The sequence below is a fragment of the Cupressus sempervirens genome, chromosome 10, assembly GCF_028749045.1.
Source record: "Cupressus sempervirens isolate cs-2001-9-10 chromosome 10, ASM2874904v1, whole genome shotgun sequence".
NCBI lineage: Eukaryota > Viridiplantae > Streptophyta > Pinopsida > Cupressales > Cupressaceae > Cupressus > Cupressus sempervirens.
In genome coordinates this window covers 343,188,048-343,206,322 of record NC_143127.1, presented here as the reverse complement: position 1 = coordinate 343,206,322, position 18,275 = coordinate 343,188,048, and the positions used below count along the sequence as shown (strand labels likewise).

At 37.3% G+C, this 18,275-nt stretch overlaps 2 protein-coding genes across 4 annotated transcripts in view; one reads left to right on the top strand and one right to left on the bottom strand.

Annotated features, from left to right (window-relative positions):
• Window positions 1-8,063, top strand: part of LOC149533991 (MADS-box protein AGL24-like) — a 160,172-nt gene extending 152,109 nt beyond the window's left edge. For 2 of the 3 annotated variants that reach the window (XM_089804400.1, XM_089804399.1), the window contains exons 4-9: window positions 3,665-3,735; window positions 3,825-3,924; window positions 4,042-4,083; window positions 7,326-7,367; window positions 7,452-7,645; window positions 7,742-8,063. In XM_089804400.1, coding sequence (XP_089660526.1) covers window positions 3,665-3,735; window positions 3,825-3,924; window positions 4,042-4,083; window positions 7,326-7,367; window positions 7,452-7,645; window positions 7,742-7,778 — 486 coding nt within the window. In that variant the 3' untranslated portion in view covers window positions 7,779-8,063. The remainder of the gene's footprint in view (window positions 1-3,664; window positions 3,736-3,824; window positions 3,925-4,041; window positions 4,084-7,325; window positions 7,368-7,451; window positions 7,646-7,741) is intronic. The other variant, XM_089804401.1, reaches the window with a different exon arrangement.
• Window positions 8,064-11,236: 3,173 nt separating this feature from the next.
• LOC149533990 (uncharacterized) lies at window positions 11,237-13,180 on the bottom strand. Its single transcript, XM_089805952.1, has 4 exons — window positions 13,055-13,180; window positions 12,602-12,728; window positions 11,804-12,327; window positions 11,237-11,746 (listed from the first exon to the last, which is right to left on the bottom strand). Exons 1-4 carry the CDS (start codon window positions 13,178-13,180, stop codon window positions 11,237-11,239), a joined length of 1,287 nt encoding a protein of 428 aa, XP_089662078.1.
• Between the last annotated feature and the right edge of the window lie 5,095 nt (window positions 13,181-18,275).

Genomic DNA, 18,275 nt, shown 5'->3' with positions numbered 1-18,275 from the left:
AATGCTTATGCATGAGTGGGTTGCATATGCATATAATTGATGGATGTAAAATGAGGCAAATGAATGGGTTTATAAAGGGCTCACAATAACTTTCTCCCGTGGGCCGACTAAACTTAGAATTTTACACCTTTAATAATCATTGACATGAGAACCAAGAAGGGGACCCAAAATAGGGCCCAAGAAGGGATGTATTGCATCTATTGATTGACCCAACAAGAACATAGAGTGTTCCTAACTAAGAAAGGATGGACTATGTCCTTGCTAACCATGACCTAGAACCCTCAGGATTCCCTTGAGGTAGGAAATCCCAAAAATCAGGAATGGATTTCGAGAAAGATCTTTTAAGATGTGGAAAATAGATTCTTAGTAATGGGATAAAGACAAGGGAGGACCTAAGTGGTTAGATCATACCTCAATCTTTATGCCATGAAATAGGAACGCTAAGGAGGATCTACCATGTTCTACTCCTATTCCATCTAGGAGAAATGTGAAGAAAAGGGGAGGAATGAAAATGAATGATGAAATCACATTAAATGGGTGCTAAACCATCATTAAATTGGGGTGCTTCCAATTCAATATGATACAACATAAAACTTCTAAGTCTTGTAGTTGAAGGACGTTTGTCATTTTTCAATGGTTCCCAATAATGATATAGTTAGTGACGCCTCCCTACCATATTGAACCCACAGGCCTAGCCCGCGATGCTGGTGGAGATAATAACCAAGCCACACCAAAGGCATATACACAAGAAAGGAATGTATAATACAAATATAAGATAAATACATAGTGTCATAGGATATCATGGTTCCTTATACAGGTAACCAGAGAGGAATACGATCATAGATGGGAATGCTCAATACAATATCCACTAATGTCCAAATATAATCTAGGACAATAATATTCACAATACACCAAGGGTACTACTTAATGCTAATAAAGGCTTAGCGTGGAGACATTAGAATTGAGTGTCATCACAAAACTCACAAAGACTGTGTGACATAGAACCACTCTTTTCTAATCAAGGATATTTCACATAGTCAAATTTATATTCGCAAATGACAAGGCTATAGTACACCATACCAACATCCTCAAACGATGGCAAGGTACTGCACCATATTGGTATCATGAATAATGACAAGACAAGACATACCATATCTATATCCTCAAATGATGATAAGGTAGTTAACCACATAAATCTCGTGTTAATGTTTTAAGATTTAACTCATTTATTTAGCTATCACTAATTAAGGACTTTGGCGAGGGATACACTAGGACCCCTCTATGTCCTAGATAGCTCAATTAGCCACTATGCCAAGAGCAAAGATTACCCTAAAACCCATAGGCTATCTCGCTAAAAATGAGAAATTTACTAAACTCCCAAAAGCAACCAAATATCCAAATTCTGGCAAAATCTAACAAAGGGCAAAAATATAAGAATGAGGTACAAAATGCCCAAAGCACTCCAGCCATTTTAACCTCATGATCCTACTGCTTGTATCAAGGACTATTAAATCCATATCTCAACCAAACCACAACATGGTAACATATAGTTTCTGGGTGGCATGCAAAATGATACAAGTAGTAAAAACCCCGAAAATTAGGCATTACATGAATCAGTGAAATTAAAACCCTTTTATTAAAATCCACCCAACATCACCGTTTCTAAATAAAATCTTGGATCTGGATACTATGGAAATCCAACAAAATATAAATGGAAAAAGCTTCAAACCCCACATGGGGAAACTTCAGAAACTCACACCCATCCAATTGGGTGGAGGAAAGAAAGGAAACTGTGATGGAACTCTAGTTCCCAACACATGAACTAATAGCAATTTACTTAAATTGAAAAGACAGAGCGCATCAAAATATCACAAGACCCCTACCTCACACGATTGGTAAAAAATCAAAGAAAAGGGAAAATTAAATAAAAAGTTCACTAAATTGGATGAAACCTTCGAGGAAGAAGAACAATTCTAGGACAAATCCAACACATTGATTTTGCCCAATAAGCAAAAGGAGGATTTTGTTCAAAAGGATTTGAAGAAAAATCACCAAATTCTCATAACATAAAAAATGAAAAGTTAGAATAAAAACTCACTTTTGGACATTATAAGCATGTTTTCTAAAAGTGAACTTCAAAATAAAATTTTAAATAATTAAACAATCTATTTACTCTTTTTCCAAATTAAATAAATGAGTACCAATTAAATGGAATCCAACTATAACAAATTAGTCGGTAATTAAAATACCAGAATAAATTAAATCAACATTTAAATAAAAATGCTTCGGTAACAGTTGCAGGGAATTTTAGTGTACATATTTTCACTGGTCTATCACAAATGCAACATGAATTTGTATTTACCAATCACATTCCAGCAAGATAATATAAAATAATAATAATATTCTACATCATTCAAACAAGTGTGTTATTTCTTCTAATTTCTTCATGCCATAGAATTCCAACTAATTTATACAAATCAAGATTTGTGACTAGAGTGGTTGATGCAATAACTAATCTAAAATATGATTGTGGAAAATAAATAACAAACGGAAGTCTTGAGATCCTCTTTTGAAATCATTGATGTACAGGTATCTAATTAAATTAATTAAATACCTCAATTTCTACATAGATATAGTCTTATACTCACATGTTTTGATTCACAATTGATCCAAATCCATATTTTTTGATTTATATGCAAAATTACATATCTACCTACATTTATACAAGGAGGCCCAACTAAGTTTGTCTGCAGTTTAGAATATGACTTTGACATACCAAGAAGAGTCATATGGTGTCTTCTTGTTTTAAAATTAGTAATACACATGATTCAAATTAGGTTTGAGAGACTTAACTTTATATCTATGTATTCACTTCTTTGATTCATAACTTATTTAATTCATTCCTATCCTTATTTATTGATGATTCATATGCAAAATCACTTCAGTACTTAAATATGTACAAGGAGTGGTGCATTCCTTTGTCTCCTAACTAATTATGAAATCTTCATTTAAGCAGATTTGATTTCAATCCCTTAAACTATTTTGAGTATATCTATATTTAGCAAAAATACTTGCATGCTAAGCTTCTTGAAATGAAATCAAGTGCTTTCAAAACACTCTACTATATTTAGTAGATCTCCTACAAAAGATGTTGCCTTATCTCTTTTTATTATACTTTTTAAAATTTGTCTACATTACTTCAATGTTCATACAACTACTAATTTCAATTGAATTATATTTTATTTGCACTATTTAGAAATGACCATGATATCATGAATAAATTATTATTTTTTAATTATATAACTAGTACGATGATACACATTTAATAGGAAAACTCTACAACTAATTTATGTTTAAAAAATATATTAGACAAGAAATTCCTAAACTGTTCTAGATTTGTTCCCCTATTTATAAGCACACTTACATTTATTACGATATACTGTATTTTATTATAAAAATGAAAAAATAAAAAAATAAAAAAAATATTTTTAACACCTTACGTGATATGAATGCACTTCAAATATCATTTTTTTTTGTATTTAATAAGATTCTAACGCTTTGATCATTAGATGGCGTGTAATACAAAAAGTAAGAAATGCAATTTTTTCTCTTACGACTATTAAAGACGAATTGGTAGTAAATTTAGCTAACATTTTTGCAATAGTCCACCACGTCGGAAAATCAGGATGTGATGAGGATTAATCAACAGATTGAAGACATGGAGCAGTCTGTGAGGTAAGACATGGACGTACGTTATTTGATGTGGGAATATATTATTATCTGAGATTTTTTATAATTTATATGGGCCTGGGTAATTCTTGTAGGCGCATGAATGGAGAAGACCTGCAAATATTAACTCTAAGAGAGTTAGAACAGTTAGAAGTACAGTTGAAATTCGGATTGGAGCGAATTCGAGCTGAGAAGGTACAAATTTAAGATGTAAATATAAAGACAACTATCTTTTTTCCTTAGTGTTCAGAATTTTGTCGAAACAAAATGTACTTGGACTGACATAGTTCTTTCCTTGGTATCTTATTTCAGAAAGAACAGTTATTTAAGGAGACATTTGATCTCGAGGAAAAGGTGATGTTGATTTTTGCTATTTGATTTATATTTTATATTTATGTGTTTATTTATTTATTCTTTAGATATCAATTATTTATAGAGGTGGAAATGATATTAAACTTTTTTCAAAAAGAAAAATTATTGGACAAATATAATATCATTTTATATATGTTTTGATTAGATAAAGTGGTATAGGGCCTGAATTCATATAATGTAACAAAAAATAAGATTGTAGAAAAATAACATCAGGGCCAAAACGACATGAAGCAAGGAATTCACAAGAAGTGAATTCAAAAGGGTTTTGAAGGGAGCCACAACCAGCTGAACCCAAGGTCCAGCACTTATCATTTTAAATTTTTAAAAACAAATGCTTGAAACCCGAACCAACAACTAGAATACCCCTAGCTCCTGAGAAATGAGGGACAAGGAAGAGGAACAGAGGACAGCAACAAAAGAAATGATAACTCCAGCAACTCTAGAAGGCAACAAAAAACCAACAAATCTAAATAGGAAAGATAGATATTAGCAAGAAGGAAACTTGAAAGACCCAAGAATTGAAAAGATGGGAAAACTTCTCCGAACATGAGTGCAAGGGAATAGACAGCAATAGAATATCTCCAACTAAAAACAAACTTACCACCAAGCAATTGAAAGAGGAATGGCACCCAAAACAATTGAACTCTTCTTACCAACAACAACCCACCTCTAAAGGATACGTCTTCACCTCAATAGGAGCTACCACCTCAAAACAAAACTTGAAAGAAGAGAAAAATGGTAAGAATACAACATCCATCTCCAAGAAACCAGGTGAAATCTGACTTCTAAAAAGAAAGACTCTCCCTTAATAGGAGTCTTGTCGGGAGATAACCAAACTACATCTATAACTACGTTTTGGAAGTTCATATTAACACGATTTAGTGTGTTGCACTTGGAAGAGTTGTGGTTCCTTCTTGCCTATGTAGAATATTATTATTATTCCACTTACTACATGGTTTGATTATGGGCCCTTGGGATGAGTGGTTGATTGGTAGACTTGGTATTGTTTTATGGATTATCATATTCAATATTGCTCATATAGTGGGAGTTCTTGTATATGTATGTTCATCCACAAGTTTCATACAAATAGTTTTAATTATGATATATGGGTTGGATATGTTGTTGGCATAGGTTATATCACTTTTTTCATAGGTTCTATCTCTTTTGTCTTATCTCTGACTCAAAAAATAGCAGCTTACATTCAAATTTACCTCCCAACATTCATTTATCTATCAATAAATATTATCTGAATACTATATTTGTAGTTATTCCTATTTCCCATCGATTTAAAATTAAGCTCGATATTCCTTGTTTTTCTTTCATACAATCTATAAATTCTCCCATCCTTAAATTTATTTATATCATAGAGATCAAAACCAGCAACCAAAGTTTGAAGACCATATGAAACTCAAATCTAAGACCTTCCATGTACTGACCCCTAACCCCTATAGATTGGAGCTTCATTTTGTAAGATTATCCCCCAAACTCATTCACTTGCAAATAAATGTACAAAATTGAGTTTGTTTACAGTTACCTGAGATGTAAACAATAGCTAAAGTATGTTCTCAGAAATAGATCTAAGCACGGCATAGATGTAGAAACCCATGACAACTCTAATACACCTTCTAGAAGGTGGATGGACAAAATAAACTAAAACTGGAAAATACTCAATGTTCTGCCGCACTAATATATTTCATTAACTTTCACATATCAATTATATTTTGACCATATCAATTACATTTTGCCCATATCAATAACATTACAAGATGCCTCTATTTATAGAGGTCTTTGATTATTTCTAGAAACATCTAAATTATCGGACAAATAGACATTTCTAGGACGATCTAAACATACATGACTTCTAGAACTTTACCTAACCCTATTTGTCAATCTAGGAATTTCTAGAATCCTCTATTATGCATTTACATTTCATTTGAGGGGGAAATTACACATTCCAACACTCCCCTCTAATTTCAACTTCAAATGTTGTTGCATACAAATTCCATTGTGACATGATTATTATTTATTTTTCTTTGCCTATTTTTCATGTCCACATCGAAGCTTGTAGACATTGAAAGCTTTTGCCTCTTTGATGTCTTTCTCTAATTCGTTTCCCAATGCTGCTGCATTCCTTCTTACGCTTAATTTGTACATAAGTAAACCTCTGATCATTAATGTTGGGGCATTCAAATTCTCTTTTTTCTTGCCTCTTGTTTTCCTTTTTGTCATCATTATTGACTATCCAAATCCTTTTTTTTGTCTTCCAAGGCTACGGCCTTTAATTTCTAGAACATTTTTTCAGCAATTGACCACAGTTGGAACTTCTTCTCTTGACGTCTGTCAATAGTGACAGTATCCATTGGTAATTTTGCCTCATCTGTCATAAATGTCGGTGACAGGATTCACTAATAACCTTGATCAGATTCACGTCTTCTCTCAGTGACCCCATGATAGCCTCCTTATGACACCTACCACAAATGGTGATAGGATTTACTAGAAATTTAAATTAGCTTCATCTGTCACAAATGGTGACAGGGTTCTCCAAATAACCTTGTTCTGCAAAATAAAAAATCTCTTTGTTGTCCAAACAAATTCCTTCGTTCTTCAGCTATGCCTTGATTAGCTGCTTCTGTCAAAAGTGGTGACAGGATTCTCCCAATAAACTTTCGTCTGTCACCAATGGTGACAGGATTTTCTTAATTCGGCTCTGATACCACTTGTAGAAACCCACGACAACAACTGAAAAATACTCAATGTGCTGCTGCACTAATATGTTTTATTTCGATTACATTTTGTGCATATCAATTATATTTTGTCCATATCAATAACATTACAAGATGCCTCTATTTATAGAGTCTTTGATTATTTCTGAAAACATCTAAATTATCGGACAAATAGACATTTTTAGAACTATCTAAACATAAATGACTTTTAAAACTTTATCTAATCCCATTCATCAATCTATGAATTTCTAGAATCCTCTATTATGCTTTTACATTTCATTTGAAGGAGAAATTACACATTCCAACAACAGAACATGACAACGTGGCATTGAAGCTACGAAATAAAGTACTTTGAGTAAATTTATTTTGAGGTGTGAACAAATGGGAGCGTGGCTGTCTGTAATAATTGCATTGTCTTGATCTTAGAACGGATAAAAATAGTAGCTGCAATTAATAATATGCATGGTCGTTTCCTTGAACTCTTAATTATATTTTTAGCAGATAGCTCAATTAATGGACAGAAATGGCGAACTCCATGTACAGGTAGCTACGATACTTATTAAATTAGCATTTATAATTCTTCTTATAGTGCATAATATAAATATTGAAATACTTGTACATGTTTAGCAGTTGAACGCAACACATTTTTGCACCTCGGCACAAAATAGCAATGAAGAAGAAACTGTGTTTTTTGAGCTTTTGAACGGACAAGATCGTCCTAAGTCACATGATTCCACAATTTGTTATGCACCCAATTCAAGCGAATTACATAAGGAAAGCATTAAAGAAAATGGGGTTCCAGACACATTCTTGCATCTTGGGTACACCATGCATCAATCACATCAAAGTTTTCTGTTCTGTTTGCTTCCAGTTAAATGTTCCGACATAATCTTGTGAGATTTTTCGTGCTGTTTCAGGTTGTCTACGGGCTATAATCTTGATGTTGCGGGATAAATAAACACAAGTGGAATTGAGAATATTTGATGCTAAAACTTTACTCTCGATCCATAAACATAAGATTTCCATTCTTTGCACAGCTGAGATATTCATTTATGTTTCCATAGGAACATGTTAAATGCAGTCATCAACGGTCACGCAACATCAACAGTTCAGTGCAATTATTACACTCGTCAAGAACATGTAACTTTTGTATTCTTCTTCTTCCTTTGATAGTGCTTTGTAATCGACAATAAGACTGCATCTATAGGCAGTGTACAGGTATGCGAAGTTCAATATTAATTTTGTTTGCATGGAGTAACAGCAGCAGGGTTCATGAGAAGCCAGGGCTAGGTGATACGCTGTAATAATTCTTGGTAAATTTATTTTGTTTGCTGTTTTTTTTTTAATATTAAAAAAGCATCCAAATTCATTAGTAAAAACACAGCCACTCTTTCCATTTTTGGCTGATTTTTAAGTCCTTATTGGGCAGTCAAGATCACGATAGATTCTTCTCCAAATTGTTAAAGCTAGTCTCAAATATGAAAATAAAATCTGTATTATCTTTCAAAGATATTTGGGATTTAGGGAAGGAGGATATAATGAACCATTACATAAGAATAGGTCAGTAAAATCGAAAATAGTGCTTATTTCAATTAAAAGAGGGGTAAATTTTTTATTGAATACTATAGAGAACAGAACAACAGAGGAAACAAAGAGTGTTAAAAGAGCTTTATTCTGGTTCGCAAGTTAAGCCAGCTTTCCAAATAAATCAGGGGGAAGCATCCTATGATCAATAATGTTCCAATCCAGCGTATGCTCGAAGACCCATTTAGCCAAGCAATCAGCCACACCGTTCCACTCACGAGGGATATGCATAAAATACACAAAATCCAGAAAATTGCATAACTGAGTGATCTGTTGAATAACCAGAGCCAAATGCCAATCCACATGCACAAGGTGCCTTCTATTCAATAAATTCACAACCACCTCTGAGTCAATCTTACAAGTAATTCTTCTCCAGCCACGTTGATAGCACCGTTCCACTGCAACCAAGATAGCAAGGGCTTCCATGAGGTTATTTGTATGGTAACCCTTGTAGATAGAAAACAGTAACTGAACATCACTAGAGCTGTCATGCCCAACTTTCCCAAAGCCAACCAGTCTAGGATTTCCTTGAGAAGAGCCACCAATGTTGATTTTAAGAACTCCAGCTTGGGGTGGAGTCCAATGCTCCTCATGATTAATACGTTGAGAACGTTGCCTAGCTCTATTCCTAGAGCATCTGAGGGGGAGAGAGAGAGAGAGAGCCACCCTGAAGAGGAAAGGAAAGGCGTGAGTAAATACCAGCTTCTCTAGGGTCCAAACCTCCACCAAAGCCACATTTAGCCAAGAGTGTTTCATGAGAGAATTTGCAATTTTCCACCACAAGAGCCTGATCCCCAGTTGCACATCATGAAAGATCCTTCTATTTCTCTCAAGCCAAACATGCCATAAAATAAGGGAAGGGCCAATAGTCCAAGCCACCTGAAGAAAAAAGGTCTTGGAAGGGGGATGGCCTAGATGGTCCCAAAACTCAAACAAGGAGGAAACACATTAGCACGTGTATCCCCACACTCCACTAGAAGTGCCAAACCTGCTTGACAAAGGAGCACTGGAAAAAAGGTGGGAAGCAGTCTCTTCACTATTACAGCATAAGACATAGATGGAAGGCCCCTGGAAGCCTCTCTTGTAGAGGTTCTCCCAAGTAAGACAACGATTGTAAACCAAAAATCTAGAGGAAAAAGTTACACTTAGGCCAAGAAATGTTATTCCAAGCTTTTTTCCACCAAGAGACCTCCACCTCTCCAAACAGTTTCTTAGTCAGTGCAAGGTACCTTGAAGAAACAAAATACTTGCCAAAAGAAGCACCTTCCCAATCCAAAACATCAGGTTCCTGCAGAGAGTTGCACTCCCTAGAAGCCAAGATCTGAGAAAGTTCCAACCGATCCCCCAAAGAGCCACTCGATGGCCAATCAGAAGAACTCTTCTATTTGTAACCAACAACAAGGCTTAGGTTATGGGTCTCCTTATAATGAGCCACCTTATTCCATCTAGCAGAAAGGAAAAAATCACAAAGAGACTGTAAGTGCAGATGAGAGGACAAGAGAGGAGGATGCCCATTTCAGAAATCACTCCAAAACAGAGCCTCAATACCTCTGTTATAGATCCAAAATAGACTTCTCTTCACCAGGTGAGCACCAATCTTGAGGGTATTCCACACCATAGTGCCTCTTTCCTCAAGAGGAAACATGAAAACATCTGAAGGTTCAACTCTAATCAAATACTTGTGTGACATGATACGGGCCCAAAGTTGAGACTGACTGTAACACCGGTGCCAATAGAGCTTGGCAGCAAGATCTTGACTGCACAAGATAGTAGAACGAAGGCTGAGGCTTCCTTCCTTTTTTGGCTGGCAAACAATATCCCAATTGATGAGGCTCCATTTAGTATTTTGCAAATTGCCGCTTCAAAGAAATTGGCCAGAAACAACATCAAATTCCTTAAGAAAATATGCTAGAGCAACCTAAACGATGCTTTTATATATGGGAAGGGCTTGTATCACAGATTATAGGAGAGTCACCCTGCCAGTAGTAGAGAGCCACCTATGAGTCCAATAATTGACTTTTTGTCGAAGCTTGTCGAGCAAGCTCTGCCAGAAAAGCCTGGGTTGTCTTCCCACCACAATAGGGACCCCCAAGTAAGTCAAAAGGAGAGACTCATTCTGAAATCTCAGGATATTAGCAATCCTCTGTTGGATAGGCTAACCCATTCCTGACTAAAGCCAAAAGCTAGAAGAACTTTCCACAAGAAACCCCGATTGACTCTGTTATAAGCCTTAGCCATTTCAAGCTTGATGAACATGGCGCATTCTCCAGAAGTACACATAGAGTGAATGGCTTTAGGAGCAATAACCACCCCATCGAAAATTTGTTTTCCAACCAAAAAACCCCCTTGTTCCTCAGAGATAACCATGGAAAGCCAAACTTTAAGCCTCTCTGCTAGGAGATTAGTAATGATTTTATAGATTGCATTACAAAGAGCAATGGGCCCAAAGAAGTCCAACTGATTGGCCTTTTCCTTCTTTGGAATAAGGACTAGGAAAGTAGCATTCAAGGCTTAGAGCATATCTTTGTTGGAATAGGACTCCTAAACCACATCCATAAGGTCATGATTGATAATATCCCAAAATTCCTGCAAGAATTCAACAAAGAAGCCATCAGGCCTTGGAGCTTTTCCCTTATGCAAGTTGAAGACCACATCCTCCAAGTCAGACATACAAATCGGCCACATAAGAGAGTCATTCATCTCCTTGGTCACAATAGAGGGAATACAGGACAAGATTTTATTCTCCACAATCTTCGCTGGAGGCAAGTTAGCTGAAAAGAGAGCAGAGTAAAATTGAATAGCTTCCTTGGACACAGCTTGAGAGGAGGTCAGATGTGTCCGATTAGAAGTAACAAGAGAAGAAATGTAACTCTTGTTATGTCGAGCCTGCATAGATTTATGAAAAATGCGGTGTTCTTGTCCCCTTCTTGAGGCCAGTCAACTTGTGCCTTTTGTTTCCAATAAATTTCTTCTCTAAGATCCCACTCTGCTAAATCACTAGAAGCTTGGGATTCCACTATGCCAAGAGCTTCAGAAAAATCCAAATCTCGAATTTGCCTAATAATAACATCAAGACGATCTTGAGCCCTCTTCTTCATAATGTGGAGATTACCTAAACAATTCCTTTTCCAATTCTTCAACTTCTTTTCTACATGTAATTTTTTAGAGAAGGAGAACATAGCAGTGCCATAGTTAGGGCCTCCCTTTCTCCACCAGGGAGCCATTAAATCATGGAGAGAAGAGTCTCCAAGCCACATCAGCTGGAACTTAAAGGGAGGCTTCTTGGGGACAACAACATAACTAGCCGTGAGCTTGATAGGCCAGTGGTCAAAGCCTCTCTAATCAAGAATTTCAAAAGAGAGAGAAAGAGAGCCACAATTCCAAAAACAAGAAACCAGGAACTTGTCCAAGTGTTCTGAGATGGCATCATCTCCAACCCTTCTATTGTTCGAAGTAAAGAGCACATTAAGAGGTTTGACATCAGAGAGATGTAAAAGATCTATATTTTCCTGAAAAAGCTCAAAAGAAAGACCCAAGCGAGCCAACCCACCCCACTTCTCCTCTAGATTGATGATAGAGTTAAAATCTCCGGCCACAATCGAAGGCAAGAATTGGTAATAGCTTCTGACATGCCAAATATGTGCGCAGAGCTTAATCTTGCCAGGGAGATCAATAGGGGTATACACATTAGTAACAAGAATCAGCTCTCCAGTTTCTAGAGAAGAGGCCACCATTGAGAGAGCCGAGTGGCAAGAGATCCAGTAGAGAGGCGTAACTTTCCTAGGATGCCAACAAATGGCAAGACCACTAGAGCTCCCCACAACACCAACACATTGACATTGCCTCAGAAACCAAAATTTAGGAGCACATCTAAACATGGAATCCATTGAAAGCTTGGTCTCCTGGATACAAAGGATATCTGGAGAATGATCGGCCACCAGCTCATGAATAGCTTTTTGTCTGGGGATGCTATTCAGCCCCCTCACATTCCATGAGAGAATAAACATATTGAGTAGAGTGGAGAAAATGTTCATCCATGGTCTTTACAGCCCCAAACTCTACCAATAAATCTCCTGTAAGTTTAATTTTTTCCTGATCCTGCTTTCGCCCAACTCTTGAGGGAGTAGCAAAAGAGACTTTCTTAAACGGTCTTTGCATCAGGCCCAAAGCAAGAGAAGATCCCTTTCCTTTACCAGAAGCAAACACATCTTTGACCAAATCTACCAGAAGAATATCCTTTTCTTGTGGAGCAGGAGAAAGAACAAGGGCCCCAGACTCAGGGCCAAGAGAAGTCTCTGACTTCTGCTGAACTACAACATCCTAGTTGCCACTAAGAATAGAACTCCTCCCCTCTGAGCAAGTAACCCCCCACTGAGCCTCTGCAAGAATGCCTTCTTCTATGACCATATTTTCGAGTACCTTGAATCGATTGAATCTTGAGTCCACTTGCTGATCTAGATGAGATCGCTTTTGACCCCTCCCCTCAGCACAGTTTCAAGCAGGGATAAAACCATCCTTATCAGGATTGATAGTATTGGATGGTCTTTGCCCTTGACTTGAAATGTTCATTTGAGCTTTCCCTTTACCAGTCCTATCAGTCTGATCATTCCCTTTTCTAGTACTAATAGTTTGACCATTCCCCTTACCGTCATTAGCCATCCTTGGGCCTGAGAACCTGCTAGGGGTACCATTGCCTTTAGAGGCTTGAGGGCATCGGTGCTGTAAATGACCATACGCATGACAAATGTGGCATCGGAAGGGAAGGGGTTCATAGTCTAGCTGCTGAATCCAGGAAGAAGAGCCTTGGCAAATTTTCAAAGAATTTGACAAAGGATTATTTAAATCAATTTCAACACAAATACGAGCATAAGAAATAACCTTTTTATCCAGTGATTGATTTGCTATAGTAGTTGGGTTCCCAAGCACAGTGGCAATGTGTCGAAGGATATCCTGTCACTAAAACTCCAAAGAAATCGGCTTCCCAAGCACAGTGGAAATCTGTAGAAGGATATCCTCTCGCCAAAACTCCAAAGAAAGCCGCAGCAGGCAGACCCAAACATGAATCCTCGAAGGGAGATCCTCAATAGAATTGAACCCCGTATGCCAAGCTTTCACAAAAAGACCCACTCGGTCATAAAAATATGGGCCTCTCTCAAAGACTCGGTTCCAATCTGACATGCAAGAGAAAGCCACTAAAAAGTAGCTATTACTAGCCAGCATAATATTCATATCACCTTCCATGTGCCACGAGTGGTGAATCCAAGCTTCCAGAGCTGACAAGGAAACTTGGATACCAAGAAACTTGCATATCATTGCATGTGTGGTCAAATAGTCCACATCTTCCATTACTGCCTCTGGAGGGATAACCAGCATAGGCCAATCTTGGCTATGCAGAAGGGAGCCATTAACTTTATTTAACTTCGAGTGCTCGCTAACATAAAATGTCTCCTTTTCTTGTGAACTCACCCTAAGAAAAGATCCACCACAAGTTGAGGCCCCAACAAAAATGAGACTCTTGACGACCCCGCTCATGACTAGAAGAGCCCAGCAAACAAACTCCGTCATAGCTTCCGAGAATATTTTCTCACCGGACCAGAATTATAATAGACAAAAACGCATAATTTGTTCCCTAATAGTCGAAGATAAGCAGATTTAAGCCTTCCCTGAAAGATTTCCAATGTTTCCTTCAATTAACAAAAAACGTTAAAAAATAAAACCCTGAAACAAGTTAAATGACGCAAAGATTTGTGCTTTTCTACAATGAAGGTTGTCTCCTTTGAGTCAAAGAGGAGCGCGGAGTAGCCAGAGATCTCTGGCGGCCCCAGACGTACGAGGAACGATGCAATCTGTAGCGAAAGGAGCTCGAATTCAGAATCAGAAGCCCTAATTCCACCGCCTCATCGGAAACCGACATCCTGCAGTGACATTGTCTATCAATGACTAGATACTACATACATAGTTTTTAATAGTGCTTATTTGTTCAACAATGGAGAGACAATTTTATTATACATCTGCTATACTGATAGCGAACTGCTGAAGAATGACAGCTAACTGGAGAATAGATCTATAGCTAATCATACTCACAAATACAACATTAAATTTTGACTTTTTCCAAAGCTCTCTTCTATTATTCAACATATCTCAACATAATGCAAATTTAGTTTTGCCCAATGACTACTGGCTCTTTTGGCTGCTGCTATTAGCAATTGCTACATTTGTTTTATAGTTGGAATTTGTCAGATGTTAGATTTGTTTATTTGAAATTGAGTTTTGTTGAGTAGAGAAGTGTAAATTCAAATTTGATTTAATTTCAAATGGCAATTCCAATTCTACTTGAATTAACAAATCCTCGTTTCTAACCAAATTGAAAGTTCAAAACTCATTGTCCAATTTCCATTTGACACATCCAAACTAAAGATTAATTTCAATTGCAGCGAACAAACTGAACTTATTATATTTTTACTAATTACCCTTCATTATAATTACCTTAAAAATTTTAATTTTTCCATTAAAAAAATATAATTCCAAAACGGTTTCAGATTACCGTAAAACATTGCATAAAGTCGTTTCTAGCTAACGCATGGTCTCAGATGATTATGACCTATCTGTCATGTCCCCTTTTCAAATAATTTAAAAAAAAAAGAAAAATCTTTGCTAAGGCAGGCAGGCCCAAGAAAGTGAAGTTTCGGAAAAAGGGAGTTAATCTTTGGAAACCGTTGGACTAATAAATGATAATTATTATTAAAATATGTTTCATTAACCTCTCTTGGACGTGAGTTACAGTTATGCCCTTTTTAAAGAGGTTTGGAGGCATTTTGGGGGGATTCCAGACTTGATTTTCGCTCATTCTTTGTTATTCTTCAGAGGCTGCCAAACCTGTGGAGAAGGAGACCCAAGAACGGGAGTTTGCAGGTTTCCAGGGAGACCCAAGAACGGGAGTTTGAAGCCATTCCATGTGCATGCTCATACAGAGTTTGCCTTTGTGCTGAACAGTGCAGATTTGTGAGTTTCCGGGTGTATTTTTGTAAGAGTTTGGTGTTTCCGGTTGAGTATTTCATATCAGTTTTGGTTGCTGCTGTATTTTAGACTTTAAGCTATTAAAATAGATCTGAATATATATATTGGGACGTGATTAAACTTCTGAGATAGATTATTAGTGTTCTTGTGGTGTTTCCGGGCATATTTTGTGCTATTTCGGGAGCCCGATGAGCATAGTTTTGGTCCTACATTTTTGAGCTGTTGTGTAAAGGCTATACGGATCTGGAAATGTCAATTTGTAGGCTGTTATGCTACTGAAAGTTCTGTAAAAATTTCCATTTTCAGATTTATTAGTAATTGGTGAAGCTGTGAAGCTTTTGGCACAATTTCTGGCATACCCGATTTGGGGTTTCTTGAGAAATTTGGAGGATCTTTGTGATATTAGTTGTTTGATCTTAAAGATCTGATTAAAGGTTGGAAATATCATGTAAAATCAGAAAAGGGACATTTCAGTGGTATCAGAGCCATGATCTTGCCAGCCTGAGGGTTTGTAGAAGTTGCAGGTCAGTTTTGACAACTACCCAGATATTGCATTTCAGTTTTGAGAACTACCCAAATCTTGCATGTCATAATTTATGATTGCATGTTGCTTCTAATCAGCTGCATGTAAAAATTTATGGTTGCATGCTACTTCTAATCATTTTCATGTTAGTTCTTGGTGAATTTGGTGGTTGTAGAAGTTTGCATTTCAGTTTTGACAAGTACCCAGATCTTCCATGTCAGTTTTGACAACTACCCAGATCTTGCATGTCATAATTTGGTGGTTGCATGTTGCTTCTAATCAGTTGCGTGTCCAAATCTATGGTTTCATGCTACTTCTAATCATTTTCCTATTAGTTCTTGGTGAATTTGGCGGTTGTAGAAGTTTGCATGTCAGTTTTGACAACTACCCAGATCTTGCATGTCATAATTTGGTGGTTGCATGTTGCTTCTAATCAGTTGCATGTCCAAATCTATGGTTGCATGCTACTTCTAATCATTTGCATGTTAGTTCTTGGTGCTTGAAGAAGTTATATCCTATTGGGGTTACACTCTACTTTATCCAGAATGGACATGTATAGTACAGAGTCTCAGAGGGAACGATCTTGGACAATTGATAGCCAGAGTCAAAATAGTAGAAAGGATGGTTATTTAGACATTCGAGATAAACTTATGAAAATAAGCCATGACATGTCTAAACAGTTGGTTGAGCACCACCGTATAAATGACATGTTATCTGACCCAGCTAAGGTGGATAAGTTGACTGGATTTCTATTGGGCAGATTTTCTCACAGGACAGATGACACAATTCCCAAGAACTTGCATGAGGAGTTTGAGAAACTAGCTGATAGCCAGGTAGTGGTCTCAGATTCTACTTTGCCACAGGAGGTGGTGGGAAAGGATATTACACAGATTGATAGTAACAGTCAACTTGATACTCAAATTGAGACAATTGTTTACAGGTTGTCAAAGGGTGATGCCACAGGTATTCAGGATGGTATAGTTACAACAGGCAGTGACTACAGTGTAGTGGGTTCAGATGATGATTATGAGGATGTTGTTGTGCAGGATGGTGAGATACCTAGTAGAGATGAGCAGACATTGAGCATTCATGAATTTGCTGAGAAAGAGTACCAGGCGCAGTTAGATGCTTCATCACATGAGGTTGAGGCAGGTAGTATTTCACATGATTTATCCCGCCAGCTGAAGGTGAGTGAAGATAGTATTGTGACTTCATTACCTTATCATGACAGGTATGTGGAGTTAGTTGGTATTGGTCATATTACTCAGGTGAGGAGTTTGCTTGAGTTACCAGTTGATTCTAGTTTACGGATATGGACACGAGATTGTTATATTGGTGTTTGGGATTCAGTTGACTGGAGATCTTTAACACTTTTTGGTAGCAGTGTTTGTTTGGGTGCTATCATGGATTTGATTAGCAGATTACATGGTGTTGTCTTTTCTTGTGCCAGTATCTTGTCTGATGTTGGTATTAGTTTTTATACACCAATGTTGGGCCTTGTTCATATATCCAGTCGGCCATACTTGTTGGAATGTGTTGATGATATTTCATATTTGGCAGTGTGTATAGATGAGTCCCAGGATCATATTGGCATTGATGACATCCAGAAGGATGCAATGGGCAATTTTGAAGACTTAGTTTCCTTGGGTATAGAGGAGTTGGACAGAAATGCTAATGTTTTTGATACTCTGTATGTTGATATGAGTTTTAGATTTGATTCACAGGATATGGATGGTAATACTTTAGAGACTAGTAACTTTGAGGATACTCCTTTAGACAGTGCATCAGAGGAGGTTTGTAGGAGACAGTCAAGCCAGTGCCATCATGTGTCTAATCAGTTGAGAGTTAGTGACCAAGACATTGCTATCACTTGCCAGCATTTCGATGCTGCTCGTCAGTTGTTAGCAGTTTATGGATGGGGTTCTCCTACTAGTGATGAGCAGGGAGGCAGTTATCTTTCCTTGACAGAGTTCCACTCTTTATGGGAGGCTATCCAGATTCTGAGACAGGATTATATGCAGTTGGTAGCCGACAGAGATTATCTTATGAAGTGGGGCAGTACAGCATATGATGCATTGTTGGCCAAGGAAGATGAGGTGAGTGAGATTACTGAGCAGCTTGTGGTGACTTCTGAGATTCTTGAGAGTACACAGTTGGCTTTCAAGGAGTCACAGTTTCATTTGGCTAAGGTGACCATGGAGTTAGAGCGACTACAGTCTTCACCTGATTCTGTACAGTCACAAGCAGTGGTGTTTGGTGATCCGAGGATGTCCATGGCCGAGATTGTCAGAGACAGTGGAGATGGGGATGCATCCATTCTTGATACT